This window comes from Terrapene carolina, unplaced genomic scaffold, assembly GCF_002925995.2.
Source record: "Terrapene carolina triunguis isolate 2854851 unplaced genomic scaffold, T_m_triunguis-2.0 Scaffold33911, whole genome shotgun sequence".
In the NCBI taxonomy this organism is placed as follows: Eukaryota; Metazoa; Chordata; order Testudines; family Emydidae; genus Terrapene; species Terrapene triunguis.
Genome location: NW_020698262.1, coordinates 6,013,436 through 6,028,826, shown reverse-complemented (window position 1 = coordinate 6,028,826; position 15,391 = coordinate 6,013,436). Strand labels below are relative to the sequence as shown.

The 15,391-nt window shown below is 40.5% G+C and overlaps 1 protein-coding gene across 1 annotated transcript in view; it reads right to left on the bottom strand.

The window, feature by feature from the left end:
- LOC113409635 (chromodomain Y-like protein 2) overlaps positions 1 to 9,421 on the bottom strand; it is a 77,808-nt gene extending 68,387 nt beyond the window's left edge. The window contains exon 1 of the mRNA XM_026663778.2: positions 9,349 to 9,421. Within this exon, the coding sequence (XP_026519563.1) occupies positions 9,349 to 9,372 (24 nt within the window). The 5' untranslated portion in view covers positions 9,373 to 9,421. The remainder of the gene's footprint in view (positions 1 to 9,348) is intronic.
- Positions 9,422 to 15,391: the final 5,970 nt, after the last annotated feature.

Genomic DNA, 15,391 nt, shown 5'->3' with positions numbered 1-15,391 from the left:
TAATGAGGTTTTAATAATTTAAGACATTCTGTTATTAGTTTGAGGAAACTCCAAACGCACAACATTTTAGGGGAAGATCCATCTCCCAACATTAAACATTAAAAAAAGGTAATCTTCAATAGATACAGTATAGAATTCAGTTGTCTGTAGTTATCAGTTATAATTTAAACAGCATTAAACATTAAAAAAGGTAATCCTTTTACCAAACCTTATCATACAGTCGCGTTCTTTTTGTCCTCCTTCCCCTATCATGGATGACTAATAAGCTATGTGAACAGAAGCTATCTCCTTTACAATCAGCCTGTTATACTCACTGATGTCAGAGCATAGCTTGTAACATCACCGTTCATCACAGTGAATGAGAATGTGATGCTGTAAAAAATGAATTTTGGCCTCACTGAAATGGAGCAGATTTGCTGGACAAGAGGTAGCTGTTTACATTAAAATATATTGATAATCAGCATTTATAAGAAGGGTAATAAGGAAAAAGTATATAGCCATTTAATAAGGTTTCTGTGAAATGTTACTAAAATAAAAGTTTGAATAAACTACCACTTGCACACAACAGCAAACTAGGTCTTTTCAGATTAATGGGGAGAAAACATAAAATTGTATAGAGTGTGATACTTCTGAAGATGCACCCCAAAATCTAAATTAACAGAAAGCCCTGGAATAAATCCTCCCAGCACAGATCTTGAAATGATTTCTCTGTTCAAAGCAAAATTATAAAAGAGGAGAAAGCTATTTTAGGCCATTAGAAACACCTTCTTTTATTAATATATATTTACAACAACATTGATTTTACAGGTTAACTCATTCTACACGTATCACTAAAATGCCTTCTAATTTATCGTAATTTCTTTTGCAAGGATTTTCAACCAAAATTGAGGTGGTCAGTCAAGTTTATTACTACTGTCTATTAAGCATAACATATTTGCACATGCCACAGCATGTGGAGATTCTGGGTGACACTGCCATCCATAGGCAGCTGAGGATGGGCTACCTAAGTTGTGCCAGGGGTTGCACCAGCCTCTGGAACAACCCAGCATCAGGGGCATACAAAGGTGGCTTAAAGCCAGTTTAGTCCCCACTCCCTCTGGGCTGCAGGTTTTGTGCTGGACCTCCAAGAGGCATAGCAAAAATCACATCCCAAGTGATATAACAGCAGTTTGCAAAGAAAAGGGTATTTTTGGCAGACATTTTTTCAGCACTATTTTCATTGTCATTGTCTATCACTAAGTAACCCCATGCTATTCAGGTATCAGGATGTACTCTAATGGGTGATCTATTTCCCATGCTTTGCTAAGTTACAACAAGAATCACTGGCTCCTACACTGTCCATCTGTATCAACCTAAACAATGTCAAGAAAGATATGAGAAACCTTAAATATACCCTGCAATATACAGGTCACTGTTTAAATTATAAATAATAACTACAGAAGACTGAATTCTACACTGTATCTAACAATGACAACATTACAGTTGGTGTGTGATAAAAGAAAATAGACACACCATATTTCCCCCACAGCCTTACAACACTAGCCATCTATAGGATAAGGGCTTTGGAATAAACATAGCTATTGTGGCACTGTCGTTAAATCAAAAGACCAGTTTTCTTTCTCTAGGAAATAGAAGAATAATCTTATTTTTATTTATGTAAAACATGTTGGGACTCACACAGTTCGATCATAATTTCTACCACTGTAAATATTACACGTTTAAATGGTTTGATACGAACTTTACATAATTCCACGCACTTAAATAAAAAGAATAGTTAAGTCTTTCATCCAGCTTGTTGACAATACCAATATGTTTATGGCATAAAATATATTATAAAATTATTTCCCAAAATATATGGGTAAGAGGTAACAACAAATAATCTACACTGATGAAAATATACAAAGCCAAGAAAATGCAACAGTGCTAAAAGTCAAATGAATGGACAAAGAAACATTATTCACTGAGTAGTTAGCCATTACAATTCCGCCTTTGATGGAAAAAAAAATCAGCTAATTTTCCTCAGTATCAGATCACATTTGAATTTCACAATTATTTGTATTAGGTTTGTTCTAAATATATTTTAACTTACAAAACACAAACAATTACATCGGGGTCGGCAACGTTTGGCACGCGGCTCACCAGGGTAAGCACCCTAGCGGGCCGGGCCAGTTTATTTACCTGCTGACGCGGCAGGTTCGGCCGATCGCGGCCCCCACTCGCCGCGGTTTGCCGTCCCAGGCCAATGGGGGTGGCGGGAAGCGGCGCGGGCCAAGGGATGTGCTGGCCGCGGCTTCCCGCCGCCCCCATTGGCCCGGGACGGCGAACCGCGGCCAGTGGGGGCTGCGATCGGCCGAACCTGCCGCGTCAGCAGGTAAATAAACTGGCCCGGCCCGCTAGGGTGCTTACCCTGGTGAGCATGTGCCGAATGTTGCCGAACCCTGAATTACATAATTACATGACAATTTTGAATAAAACACCAATCTAAGTGCAATACATTTTGTATTTTTACATTTTTGTAGTTGACCAAATGCTATCAGAAAAGTTATGATGTGATTATATATGTACCTAGACAGTGAAGGGAAATATACTCAGTTTAATTTTTTTTGAGAAATGTACTTCATCTTGTATATTTAATGGTGATTTAACTATAATAGAAAGTATATTTCCAATAGTTTATCCAATCAGGAACATGGTCATCTCATGCACATTCCTGAGTTAACCTACATTTGGAGGAAATATATCATGCTCTGGATGAAAGAACTTCATCAAGATGGTCATAAAACACTAACGCGATAGAAAATCATTTGGTTTACAATAGGTCTTTTCATACTCAAAATGTCCCAAGCAATTTCCAATGCAATGAGGAAGTTGGATACTGGTGACACAGTGACAATGTAGGTAAACATGACAGTCGTTGTGTGCACAGTAATGTTTTACATAGCTTTTGACACCAGAGTCTCTTACTAACTCTGTACTACACTTAAACATTAGATTGATCCAACTACATCGCTCAGGGCTGTGAAAAATTTTGTGCCCTGAGTATAGGGTGACCAGACAGCAAATGTGAAAAATCAGGATGGGGGTGGGGGGGGTAATAGGCGCCTATATAAGAAAAAGACCCAAAAATCGGGACTGTCCCTATAAAATCGGGACATCTGGTCACCCTACCTGAGTACTGTACTATAGTTAGGTTGGCCTAACCCCTGGGGTAGATCTGGCTTGGTCAACAGAAGAATTCTGTTGACATAGCTACCCCCTCTTGGAGAGATGGATTAACTACATTGATGTAGGAAGCATCTACACTACAGCACTATAGTGGCACTATAGTGGCACAGCTGCAGTGCCACTGTAGCAGCAATTATGTAGACATGTCTTGAGAGGGAATATTGGCAGAGTTATTCCCTATTCTTTTCTTAGAGTATTATGAAACTTTTTCTTTAATATGCGGAACTACAAGATGAGAGTAGAAGAAACCTCAATTTAACTTCTTACTGAAAGGTTGACACCTAAATTTAACTTCTCATCCAGCAGATTACCCAATCTAGAACTACATAACACTGTCACCACTGGGTACAAGATCAAATTTAACGTGGATTTGTATCCAGAAAGCTTCACTCCACTGTGAGACTTCTACCAACTGAACTAGAGTAGTATTTGTACAAGTTAATTTTACTTAAATTAAGATAAGTCTCCCAAATACTATTGGTTGTGATAATCCTTCAGTGACACAATGATACAGAAGTAAGTTTATGGTCAGTTAAATTGCTGATTCTTCCTAGAGAGACTTGATAAAGCATTCTCTTTCGCAGCAGTTTTGCTTAAATGTAATAAGGCCAGATCAGCAGCCAGTGTAAATAGGCTTATTTCTATTGCAATCAGCATTACAGTCAATAGAGGTATACCAATTTACACCAGCTGAGAATCTGTCTCGATATACTATATTTTTCTGCCCTCACTCCAATAGAATTTTCATTATTTATAAAATCATTTGCTCCTGAAGTCATCATTCTCTGCTTGTGACATCACACATATTCCCACAACAACCAATTGTTATGTCAATAAAGAGGTTGACTTCGGTTTGGAAATAAGTGTATTTACTTCTTAAACAAACATTCTGTTTTCAAGTGAGTCACCTCTGTATTGAAAGAGGAGGACGTGAACTTGTTTTAAAATAAATTTCCCCTTCCCAAATGTTTTCCATAAGATAACAGCAGTTTAAAGTGTGGCTCTATACTGAAAAGTGACTCCATGAAAAGAGCATTGTGTGCTTCCATCTTTATTACAGACTGGTAATCACATTAGCTCGGTTTACAAGCCAAAAGTCAATTTCTAAACCCTAGTTCTGTAAACTCAAACGGGAATGTGAAATTCAAGTTGTAGTCTTTCTGATTCACACATCAAGACAGGTTACAAATATTCTGTGGACCATATTCTGCCCTCATTTACATCTGTGGAGCACCACTGTTTTCAGATTCTGTCCTCACTGATAGCTGTGCAGAGGGCACAGGTATAATTGAGAGAAGAATTTGACACTGCAACTCAGTTGGAGCTTAATTAACAATCCTGTTGATAATGTGAGCGGGAATAGACTGCAGCCCACTCTCACATAGCCGTATTAACAGGAGTAAAATGTAGTTAAATCTTATTTTTGTCACTGATGTAGGTAGACATGAATACACTTAGGCATTGTATCTCTTGATTAAGACAGTTTCATTTTTAAGAAGTCACTTTTCCAAGTAAAATAGCACTTTAGTGGCTAATAGTTTTAAATAATGATGAAATTACTGTGGTCCAGAGATATCTACCTGCCACATTCCTCTCGAGAGACTTAACTGCTAATTCATTAGATCTCTGAATTAAGATACTGTTTAATAAACTACCATAATTGGGATTTCCAATAGTTTTAAAGAACTATGAGAAAATATTTAAGTTTTAATCTCATTGTTCCAAAAGCTCTGATTATGTTGGTTTATTATAAACAATGAGAAAAAATAGACAATTTTAGCTCAAAATAAAAACTACACTTCAAAACAAAAATGCCCATGATCTTCAAAAGCTTCTGCATGTTATTGATAAATGATATCAGCTATTCATCATCATAAACCAGAGCTTATGTTTTATTGCACTAAATTGCATTCTCTTTGCTAGAAAAAACTTGTGTGCAGTGGTCTGAAGTAAAAGTTTTGTTTTTTATACTGTCATCTCATATTTAATACCAGTGCAATAGCCTTCTTAAGAGACCTAATTCTGTTAAGAGAGAGTCTTAAGTGAACTCAAGATGGAGAATACGAAAGGATATACCAAGGCAATGACAGCAAAACTCATAGCACCAATGAGAAATGTTGAAATTTACCCTTGATTATTTTACCTGTTCTCTGTTACTGAGATTAATAAAGACATTACATCAATACATTCAACAAGTTGTCTAAACTAGAAAGCTCAAGAGTGCTATGCTACTGAAGGTCACTGTGGATATGCTGTTGCCAAAGTTTGTATTTAAATTTTTATTGGTCTAAATACTGTGCTATATATTTCTTAAATATTTAAAAAGATTACATCGCCTGAGCAAATATCGACGTAATAAAGAACCTCCTCACCCACCGGGAGAAGCTCAGAGTCATAATTACGTCAAAACAAGCAAACCAGAACTGGCCTTTTGTTCAACCTGTGAATGCATAGCTGTGCTTGAGATTCTATTCTATTCTATTCCGGTTCTTACACTGTGCTCATCATCGTAATGTCTGAGTGCCTCTCCACACTTCAATTTGATCTAAAATTTATTAAAGAGAAAATCTTAAGTGAATTTCTACACAAAAAAGAATATTTGTTTCTGTCTTCAAAATTAACACCTACTTTCTAATAATATCTGATGCAAGATATTATCCTCAAGTGTAACACATCTTGATTCTAAGATACACAAACCTAGAACCCTATTATCAGTAAGCATAGAAATCTCTAGGGATGCTCTTCATTTTGTAGAATAAATGAAAACTAATTTGTAATCCTAGAGAAACAGAACGTATTTCAAGCAGAGATGACTAGAAGCCATTTGATATTGACAAGTGTAGCAGGACAACATAAAATATTATTGTTGTTTTGACTGTAATCTTACATTTCCTTTAACCTCGACACATGCACTAAATTTATCTTCAAATCAACACTGTGTTGAAAAAAAAATCTGTTTTTAAAATAATTGAACAATACAAAATGGATGAATTGTTATATATATAATCACAGATCTAGATTTCAAAATTTAAGGGTTTGCACTGAATTATATTTCTCATATGTTACATAATGTAGATACAACCAAGGAAAATTTTTAACATGGGTTAGATGGGTAATAATGCAGTGTACTCTTTTTAGTCATAACTACTGTAACCGTAATCAGCTGTAGTAAAATCATTTTTAGCCAATACCATTTGCTTACTATTACAGAGGTAACTGCTCTTGCATGATTCATTGAACTTCAGTAAAAATCTTTGAAGGACTGAGATATTGTTAAGGCAGTTCTACACATACTTAGTAGATTCATAAGGTGTATCTACAATTAAAAATGTTATGCAGGGTGCTTTAAGCCCCAGATCATTCAGAAGAGCAACCTGTTAAAGGTGACAATCATAAGCTATTTAATATGCATCTTGACATCACAACATTTTATCTGTCCAAACAAGCAACCAAAACAATGCCGCATACAACCAAAAAATAAGGTATGGACTCCAAACACACGACATGTTCATGGTGATAACATCATCTCTCATGCAACCTAACTGATATTTGACATCACTACCTACACAACTGTTAGAAGCCTCTTTCTAAAGACTCCAGAAAACCCAAAGAGATCTTTAGACGTGGGGGGTTGTGTGTGCGTGTGTGGGAAAGTTTAGCAGTCATTTAACCAGAGCCTAACAACTGCCAACTTGCAGCATATCAGAATATAAACTATTCATCTTTCCAGTGGTTCTCTCTGGCCCCAGTCACAAGTACCTTCACAGTAGAAAGGTTTTTACACTGCATAGATTGAATTGCTAACTTAAGCACTGCACATACTTTTCCCAGCAGCTTGACATAAATGCAATGATGTAACACCATGTACCATCTCAGAAGGTCATGTTCTAGACATATCAACAAAGTAGAGGTGGAGATCCATTCTTTCACTTACCTGTCCTGATGGATACAACTCTTCTCTATTATATATTGATAAGCAAAAACAGCCCAAAGGGAATGATCAAGAATAATCCACAGGCTGCAAACTACAGCATTCAGCATTGCCTAAGTTAAGTTCATGGTACAGTCAAAGATGGCTTCACTGCCTAGACTAGAGCCTTTAAAATGATCATGCTTCGATGTGCTTCCTAGGTTGCAAGTCTGGATTTCACATAGCATTTTCATGGCACAATACACAATATTAAATGCAGAGCCCATCTCCCATTTCTATAGGTCATCTGCTCATTCAGGGCTCATAAAAGAGCACAGATTTTAATTAATGAATAGGAGCTGTAATAACACAGCCAGTGTCAATGTTAGCGGTATGTGTTTGTTTCCTTCCAGAACTAATCTAAACATGTACTGAAATGTCTCTGGGGTGCAAGATTATCTAAAACTTCTCCATGCTTCACAGAAGTTACAAATCGGCAGTAAAAGAAGGGCCCAACCAAACCTTTACTTCACTGAAAGTTATGGGCCAAAGTCATCCTTGATAGATCTCCTATAGACTACAATGGAGTCAGAGCACAGATAAAGTTGACACAATGCCGTTAATAACTAATTACAAACTGACACTACAAAATCTATGAAGAACCAGCGAAAACAAGTTGACAATATTAATTTAGATCAGTACACGTCTCTGAGCATTTAATCTCACCTATGAGAGTCCAATTTCTACTTACTTCAAGGAAACTTAAAGTCCAGTTCAGCACAAGAAAGACACAACTGATCAATATCGTACATTAATTACGCCCTTTGTTAGGGGATTTCAAAGGCAATAGCCATGGTAAAAGGGAAAAGTTGATCACAGATCCTGTGAGTTTTGGATGCAAGACCCCAAATTCTACGATCAAAATAGAGAACACGCCTAGCTACTTTTACTGCACCAGACCGAGGCGCATCCTGGTATATGAGTGCTGTAGAAACCTTGACACTTGGATGGAACTGGAACATGACAATTTTTGGTTGCAAGTCTCATAGTGTACAGTTTAAACAAAGAAAAATCAGCTAAGAAGAAGTCTAGCCATTCCAATTTCACTTGAAAAAAGGTGTACCTTGATGCATCCTGATTCAGTAGCAGTTATAGGACCAGATATGATTTTTTTTTATTTCAATGATGGAATTTGGGGCTTGGACCACATTTTGACAAGATTCAGCTGGATCCATTCGCTGGACCCAGGTATTTGCAGTGCCTGGGTCCAAATTCTCTTGTGGACCAGCAGGAGGGACTAGACTTGCTCTTGCTTTGGACATTTAAAATTGCGTGCTCGGGGTTAACATTTGGCTGGACCCAGCAAGACCCTACGGCCAGTTTTGGTTTTTTAGTCGGGGGTCCTGTTTTTTTTTTTTTTTTTTTTTTGGCGCAGTAGGAGCAGCCAGACTTGTGCATGGTACAAATTGGGAGCCTGGAACCAAAGACGGGCAGGATGCAACGAGCTCCAGCTTTTCCCTTCCTCCCTTGGCCGCTGAGGTCCAACCAGCCACCAGGGACCTGCCCAAACTTTGACAGCCACCCCCTGCTGCCCCGATCCCCTGCCCGCCAAGCCCCCGATCTCTCCCCCACCCCCAGCCGCCACCTCCAGCCGCCCCCCAGGCGCAAGGTGAAGCAGCCGGGCGTCTGCTCCTGCACTTTGCACGGCCAGGCGCGGAGCCGCCTCCATCCCTGCGCCTTCCTCCCCAGCAGCGCCGCGGCGCATTTCCCCCCCGCTCCTCCGCACTCATCTGCAGATTCAGCACGTCCAGCGCCGCCGCGGACTTTACCTGGACTTTCTCCACTCTCCGGGCGGCGGACACCTCCCATCCTCCCGCTAACTCCGGCTCGCGCTCGCTCCTTCCTCCTTCTCCCTCCCGCAAGGCCTGCCGCGCTCCAGCCCCACGGAAAGTAGGGAGCGCCAGAGGGAGAGGGAGCCAGGCAGGGAGCCAGGCAGGGAGGGGAGCGCTCCATCCCGGTCCCCCCGCTCCCCGCCGCCCCAGCCCGGCTCCCCCCACCCCCGCCTGGGCGATTTCCTCCCCGCTTCAGGAACTAACCAGGCTCCGCTAAGCGTTTCCGAAACAAACCCCCCGCCGCTGCCGCTGCCTCCCCTCCCCGCCCGGCCGCCCTTGCCCGCTGCCCGCCCGGCTGGGTACGGCTGCCCCCCCCCGTACCTCGTAAAGGTCCCCCGAAGCCATGCTGGGCTGCGGGACTTGGCTGCTCGGCTGCCTCCTCGCCACCTCTCCCTCTGTCTCCCCCGCTCGCCGTGGAGTAAACTGTGTTGTGCAGAATGACAGGCGCTGGGGCCGGCTGTGCGCAGAATCAGAGGCGAGGAGAGACGGCGAGAGAGGGAGGCAGCCGGCGGGCGGGCGGCGGGGCTGGCTGGCTGGCGTAACCAGCTCCGGAGCAGGGCGCTGCGCTCTGTGGCTTCAGCCGCCCCCCCCCTCCAGCCTAGGGGCGGGCGAGGAGGAGGGCTGCGCCCGACACACGCCGCCGGGAAAGTCCCCGGGCCCGCCGACGTGCCGCCTCCCCGGACAGCCGGGTGCGCTTCCAACTCTTTCCACGGCCCAAAAGGGAAGAGCGAGGGGGAGCCCGGACCTGCGGTGACACCACACCGGCACAGCCAGGGCCGGGCGGCTAGGCGGGAGGTAGACCGGCCTCCCGCCCAAGGTCAAGGCCGGCTGTGGGGCTTGCAGGGTGGTAGTGGAGTGTTAGGGATCTCTGGGAGCATGGGGGAGCTGGTGCCTGCCAGCTCCCTCAGGGACAAGATGACCACCATGAGGGAACCCAAGGTGGCCAGGGCTTACGTCAAGCCCCATCCACCCAAGGACTGCTATCAAGGACATGGAGGTCTGATAACCGTCAATGGCCACCTGTAGGGAACGATGAGGAGAGAATGGCACCCTTCAAACCCCTCTCCCCTTTCCTTCTGCTCCACTGGCCACTGACTTCCTCCATGTCCCACCCCATCAACGGCCACCACCAGGAAAATGGAGGTTTTCTCTTGGCTTCATTCAACTATCCTACACTTGGGGTGGCCACCATCAATGGAGCTGCCCATGAGTGGCTTCAAGACCCTCCTCCAGTAGATACAGACAGGTAGTCAACGTCATGAAACAGTGTCTTTATGGAGAGTGAAATATGGAACAGACTCTCCGTTCCACTTTGCTCCTTCCTTGGAGCATGGAAGACTCACCAACTTGCTCTGAAAGGCATTTACCCCCTTCTTCTCAGCTCACACCCCCTTTATTTGCAACAGAGGTGAGGAGTCGTTCAGAGAAATTTCTCAGAAGAGGAAACTTGCTAGGTTCCACCTCTGCTTTGCCTCTAATCTGAAATGTTTGGGAAACCCATTAGGGTTTGGAGCCCGTGCAGAGGATGAGGAGAGTCCACTGGATGAAGGAGTCTTAGGTCCATGTGTAATGTCAGCCTGATACCATATTATTAGAACAGAAAGGTGCTAGCAGACTAGGATGGATCAGCTTTGCCCTTGGGCAAGGTTGTGCAGGAAAAAAGCAACCGGGGATTCCAGCTGAATGGATTCTGCTGGGACATACTCCAGAATGCCCAGACTAGGAGTCTTTCCCTAGATCTGTTTAGCCACCATGCCCCAGGAATGTGCTGAACACCCATGGAGCCTCTGCTTTGCATAGGATGGGATGGGAGCTGCATTTTTTGTGTGCAAAGAAACCATCTGGAAATGGGCTACATTTTGGAGAAACTGATTAAAATGTTCGAGGAGGCAAAAGACTCTTTTGCAATGGGGTGCCATTACAGTAATATAAATGATTCTCCTGAGACTTCACAACCCCAGATCTACCCAACCAGAGAGACTTATCCCCCCAGCTAAAAAGTGATCATCTTCTCAATAACAGCTTTCTTGACAATGGAGAAGAAAGCAAGTAGATTCTGGTTTGCTAGAACCATTGCATCTTGACTTCATAGAGACCCTGTTGTTAGCAGCACTGTGTTACTTGGTTTCAGATTTGATGTTTTCACCTCTCTACAAGGCACCATTGACCTGTAAATAGCATGGTCCTTGTCACAGTGCCTTGACAGATGACATGGTTGCTGTCAGGTGTGTCTGTGTTTTGGCCCTGTTTTCTATTTGCCCTCACTTGATTGGTATTTGTCATTTTGGTTGTACGATCTCATCCTTTTGAATGTTTCTATAATACACATGAATATGAAATATGTTAAGAGAGACAGATTTGACTACAAGGTGGAAGCCAGTGATAAAATATTATATAGTAATTCTACTTTGTTACTAGTAAATATGGTTATTTTTGGCATTGCATTGTCTTCAGAATTTTCATTTACAACGAAGGATTCAAATAGAATAAGTACTAAATACTGTTGTAAGTAACAGAAATTTACCAGTGCTCAGTACTTACAATTGATTTTTTTTCAGTTTTGTATTCTCTTTTACCATGACAATAGGAAATATTTATATATATCTTGACTGACTATTCAACCTACCAGTATCCTGAATTGTGAATATTACATCTGGTGATTATGAACATGCCAGCTAACCAGATTAGTATTGACATATGGGTCAATAAAAACTATATAGTTTTTTATTTTGGAGCTTAAAGCCATTTATGGTTCATGTGGTCTACTTGATGATATGATCAATTTTAAATTCCTAAGAACAAAGCTAGATTGTTTACCGAAAAGCTAATAGTTTTGTACAAGGGAATAATTGGAGTTCTGTTTTAGGCTTATCAATTTGCCGGCAATATTTGAATTTTTTGAGATCTGATATTTAAGTAGTAACATGTTGAAAGGATTAAGAAATATCATAAACTACCCATGACTGGAGCATAATTAATAATTGGCACAGTAGAAATGCCTTTATGCCCAATAAATGTATTACTTGATAATCACACCCAGTGGTTTTGCCTTGATGTTATTGTAGAACTCCTTTGTCAGAAAACAAATACATTATTTTGTGCTAAAGTAAACTGAGATTGGTAGTTTACGATAGCAACTCAGCCCTTTAGAATGCTCACTGAGCAGAATGCTCCTTAGATATAGATACATTTTAATTAATTGCCCTTAAGAATCTAGTTTGCAGGACACATGCCTGCCATTGTGCTCCTTTCCACAGCAAAAAACCCAAAATGGCAGTCAAAACAAGTGAGTCACTTCTCAAGTGAGTCCTACGACTTCCTTTTCACAATTTTTTCTAAGAATTAATTTCAAAGATGTCTTAAAAATGTCCCTTCTCTAGTTGTTGAAGAACATACATTGATACCTTATGGTACATCTCAATAATCTAAAAGATATCTCTAGTTTTCCATGTCATCTTGTTATTAAACCAATGAGAATTAGAACAACCACCCCCTAGTCACACTTGGAGAAACTTCTAGGAGGTGGTTAATATTTTAAATGTGCTTGCAAGAATATTACACCAAGCATTATGTGTTGGATACTTTAAAAAGAGGAATGCTTTAGTGAATACTTTGAAGAAGGGAAACATCTTTTTCCTGATTACTCATTCCTTGTTTTTAGAATATGTAGTCCCTTGGGTATGCAGTAAAGTGTGAGTCAATAGTAAGGAGTAGGAAGAGGACTTATATGAATATTTAATCCATGAAAAGTTGATTATGGTCTCAATGGTTTTTTTCCTCCTAAGTTTGGCAAAAAAAATAAAAACCCAAATGTAAGAGATATTTATCTGTTTAGTGAAACACACACTTATTTTTAACGCATCAGTTTGTATGAGTAATATCCATTTGAGTCTTTCTGAATAAACCAGAAAGAATGTCTGACAACAATGGAAATTTATTATTAAACTGTGTTTCAGTTTCTGCAGACAGTTTTTAAAGGGAGTATTTTTAAAAAAATCTTAACAATTGTTTTTAAATTTTAAGAATATATTTTTATTCTGAAGTCAAGTTACTGCAAAATTACAGTTGTGTTGTAAAAATCACATATTTTTGGACACTATTACAAACATTAGACTGAACATTCATTGCAAAATATGCACTTTTCATCCTCTTAATTATTTCCACTCCCTTCCATTTCCACTCTCTTCCACTATGGAAGGAAGGCAGAGAGATTCTGAGGATGATGCAAAGTGATCACACGGTGTTTCTGGTTTGATTAGATATTTTGGGTTCCAGCAGTACTTTCCATTTTAAGTACATTCAATATCTCTCAAACTGGCAGAATCTTTCAAAATGGAAGAAACTTGTTAAGTGAAACCATTGCACTATTTTTAGTTTAAAAATAAAGATAGTAGCATGTCTGTGATATTGATTTATTGATTGGTCATAGTACGCTCAATGCTGTGTAAATACCATATAGCCAACAATATAGTTCCTGCCCCAAGGACGTTACAGTCTAAGCCCCAATCTTGCAATGAACTCTGTGTGGGTGGGCCAGTCTCCTCCTATGGAACCCAGTGCAGGATCAAGGCATAAGGACCTAAACCATACATTTAATCACTATTGAGCAAAATGCTTTCTACTGTGATTAGTCCTCTAGACTTCAGTGTGTCTGCAACTGGCGGTAAATAGTAAGTTTAGCAGGATCAGGCCTTAAATTAGAGACAGGTAATACGGTCTTAATATATAGGATATATAGGGTGGATGGTGGGGCATTTGTCAGGTTATCATAAATGGCTGAATTGTGTTTTAAAGAGCAATGAGAATGAAAAGAGGGAAAGACATTAGGTGAAGAAGGAGAGGGAGGGAGGGAGTTATAATCTGGGCCAGGAAGGAAAAAAGGCATGAAGATGAGATGGGAGAAGGATATAGAAGAGGGCATTCAGGAAGGAGGGTTGGGATGAGCAGAAGTAATGGGATGGGACGAGGGGGACAAGAGACCAAAGATGTAGGCAAGGACAGAGCTGTGCTAAACCTTGAAGATGAGAAATGTGATGATGCAAAAAGGAGGAGGGAAGCCCTTGAAAGGATCTGAAGAAGGGAGTGACATGATCCAAGTGGAACATGAGAGTGTTTCAGCAGCAGCAGTTGTTTGGAAATACAATAGAGGAATGAGGTGAGGAAAAGGAGTCCATAAACGTGGAGATTTCAGGACGAAAAGTTAGAGGTGACCGAAGTATGGATAGGTGTCTTAGCAGTGGGGGTGAAGAGGAAGGAATGGGTTTTAGAGATCTTGTAAAGGAAGAATTGACAGGATATGGCAATTGTCTAGAGTAGGAGAGAGGAATGTTTATTGTGACACCACTGTTTTGCACTTGGTGATGAGCAGGACAATGGAAGTTTTGACACAGCTGGAGAAATGCAGTTGGTGTTCACATGTTGATTTTGAACTGGTGAGGAAACATGCCAGAAACACTGTCAAAGGCATGAGACCAAACGGACGCTGGACAGCAAGATACGGGAATCATCAACTTAGAGATGGTAGCTAAAAGTGCATGAGTAGGTGAGTATGAAGGAAAAATAGGAGGGGATCAAGTTTTGGGTCACTAATTTGTACATTTTGTAGAGGGAGAAAATGGATTTGAAAAAAAGAGTATTCTTTGTACTCATGAAAATGCTGAACAGTCGTCATTTCAAAGGTAAACAAATGGTTGTGATCATTTGGTTCTGATTCTAAATTCAAAAGATGTCCACTATCTTTTTAGGCATTAATACGCTAACAACTTTGTATAGAATTTAAGGACAGAGTGAATTCAATGATTTTCATATGCAACTGAATGGAGTTCTTCCAGCATTGAAAGTATACTTTAATTGCAGTTGTTGTTAAGAGCCACTCTAATTTGTACAACCGTGTTCCATTAGAGTATGCTTGATGCTTTTCACAAAACTTATGATATGGCTTAATATTATTTTGTCTTTCTGTTTTGTGGGAATAATTCAACACTTTGACCTAGGATGTGCGAGAAAATGAATGCTAAGAAAAATATCTAGTAAACCACCCTGAGATGTCTGCCATAACAAGCCATACCCTGAATCAGAATCTAATAAGCCAATGTTATGTATTCTTATTGCCATCCATATAACCTTAGGAATTAAGGAGGCAGAGGCTTGACTACCAGAGACTGGAAATCCATTTGTATACAAGGAAATAGGTGGAAATTTTTTTTCTAATACTTTCACTTAATTTGGGATTAGTTTGAAGGGTTAAAGATAGAAATGAAAGACAAAAGGAATCAAAACCTATCAATTGTTATCCCAAAAACAGAATTTGCATACCCCCAGAATTGATAACCTGTTTACTTGTTATAACCAATCTGTTTTCATT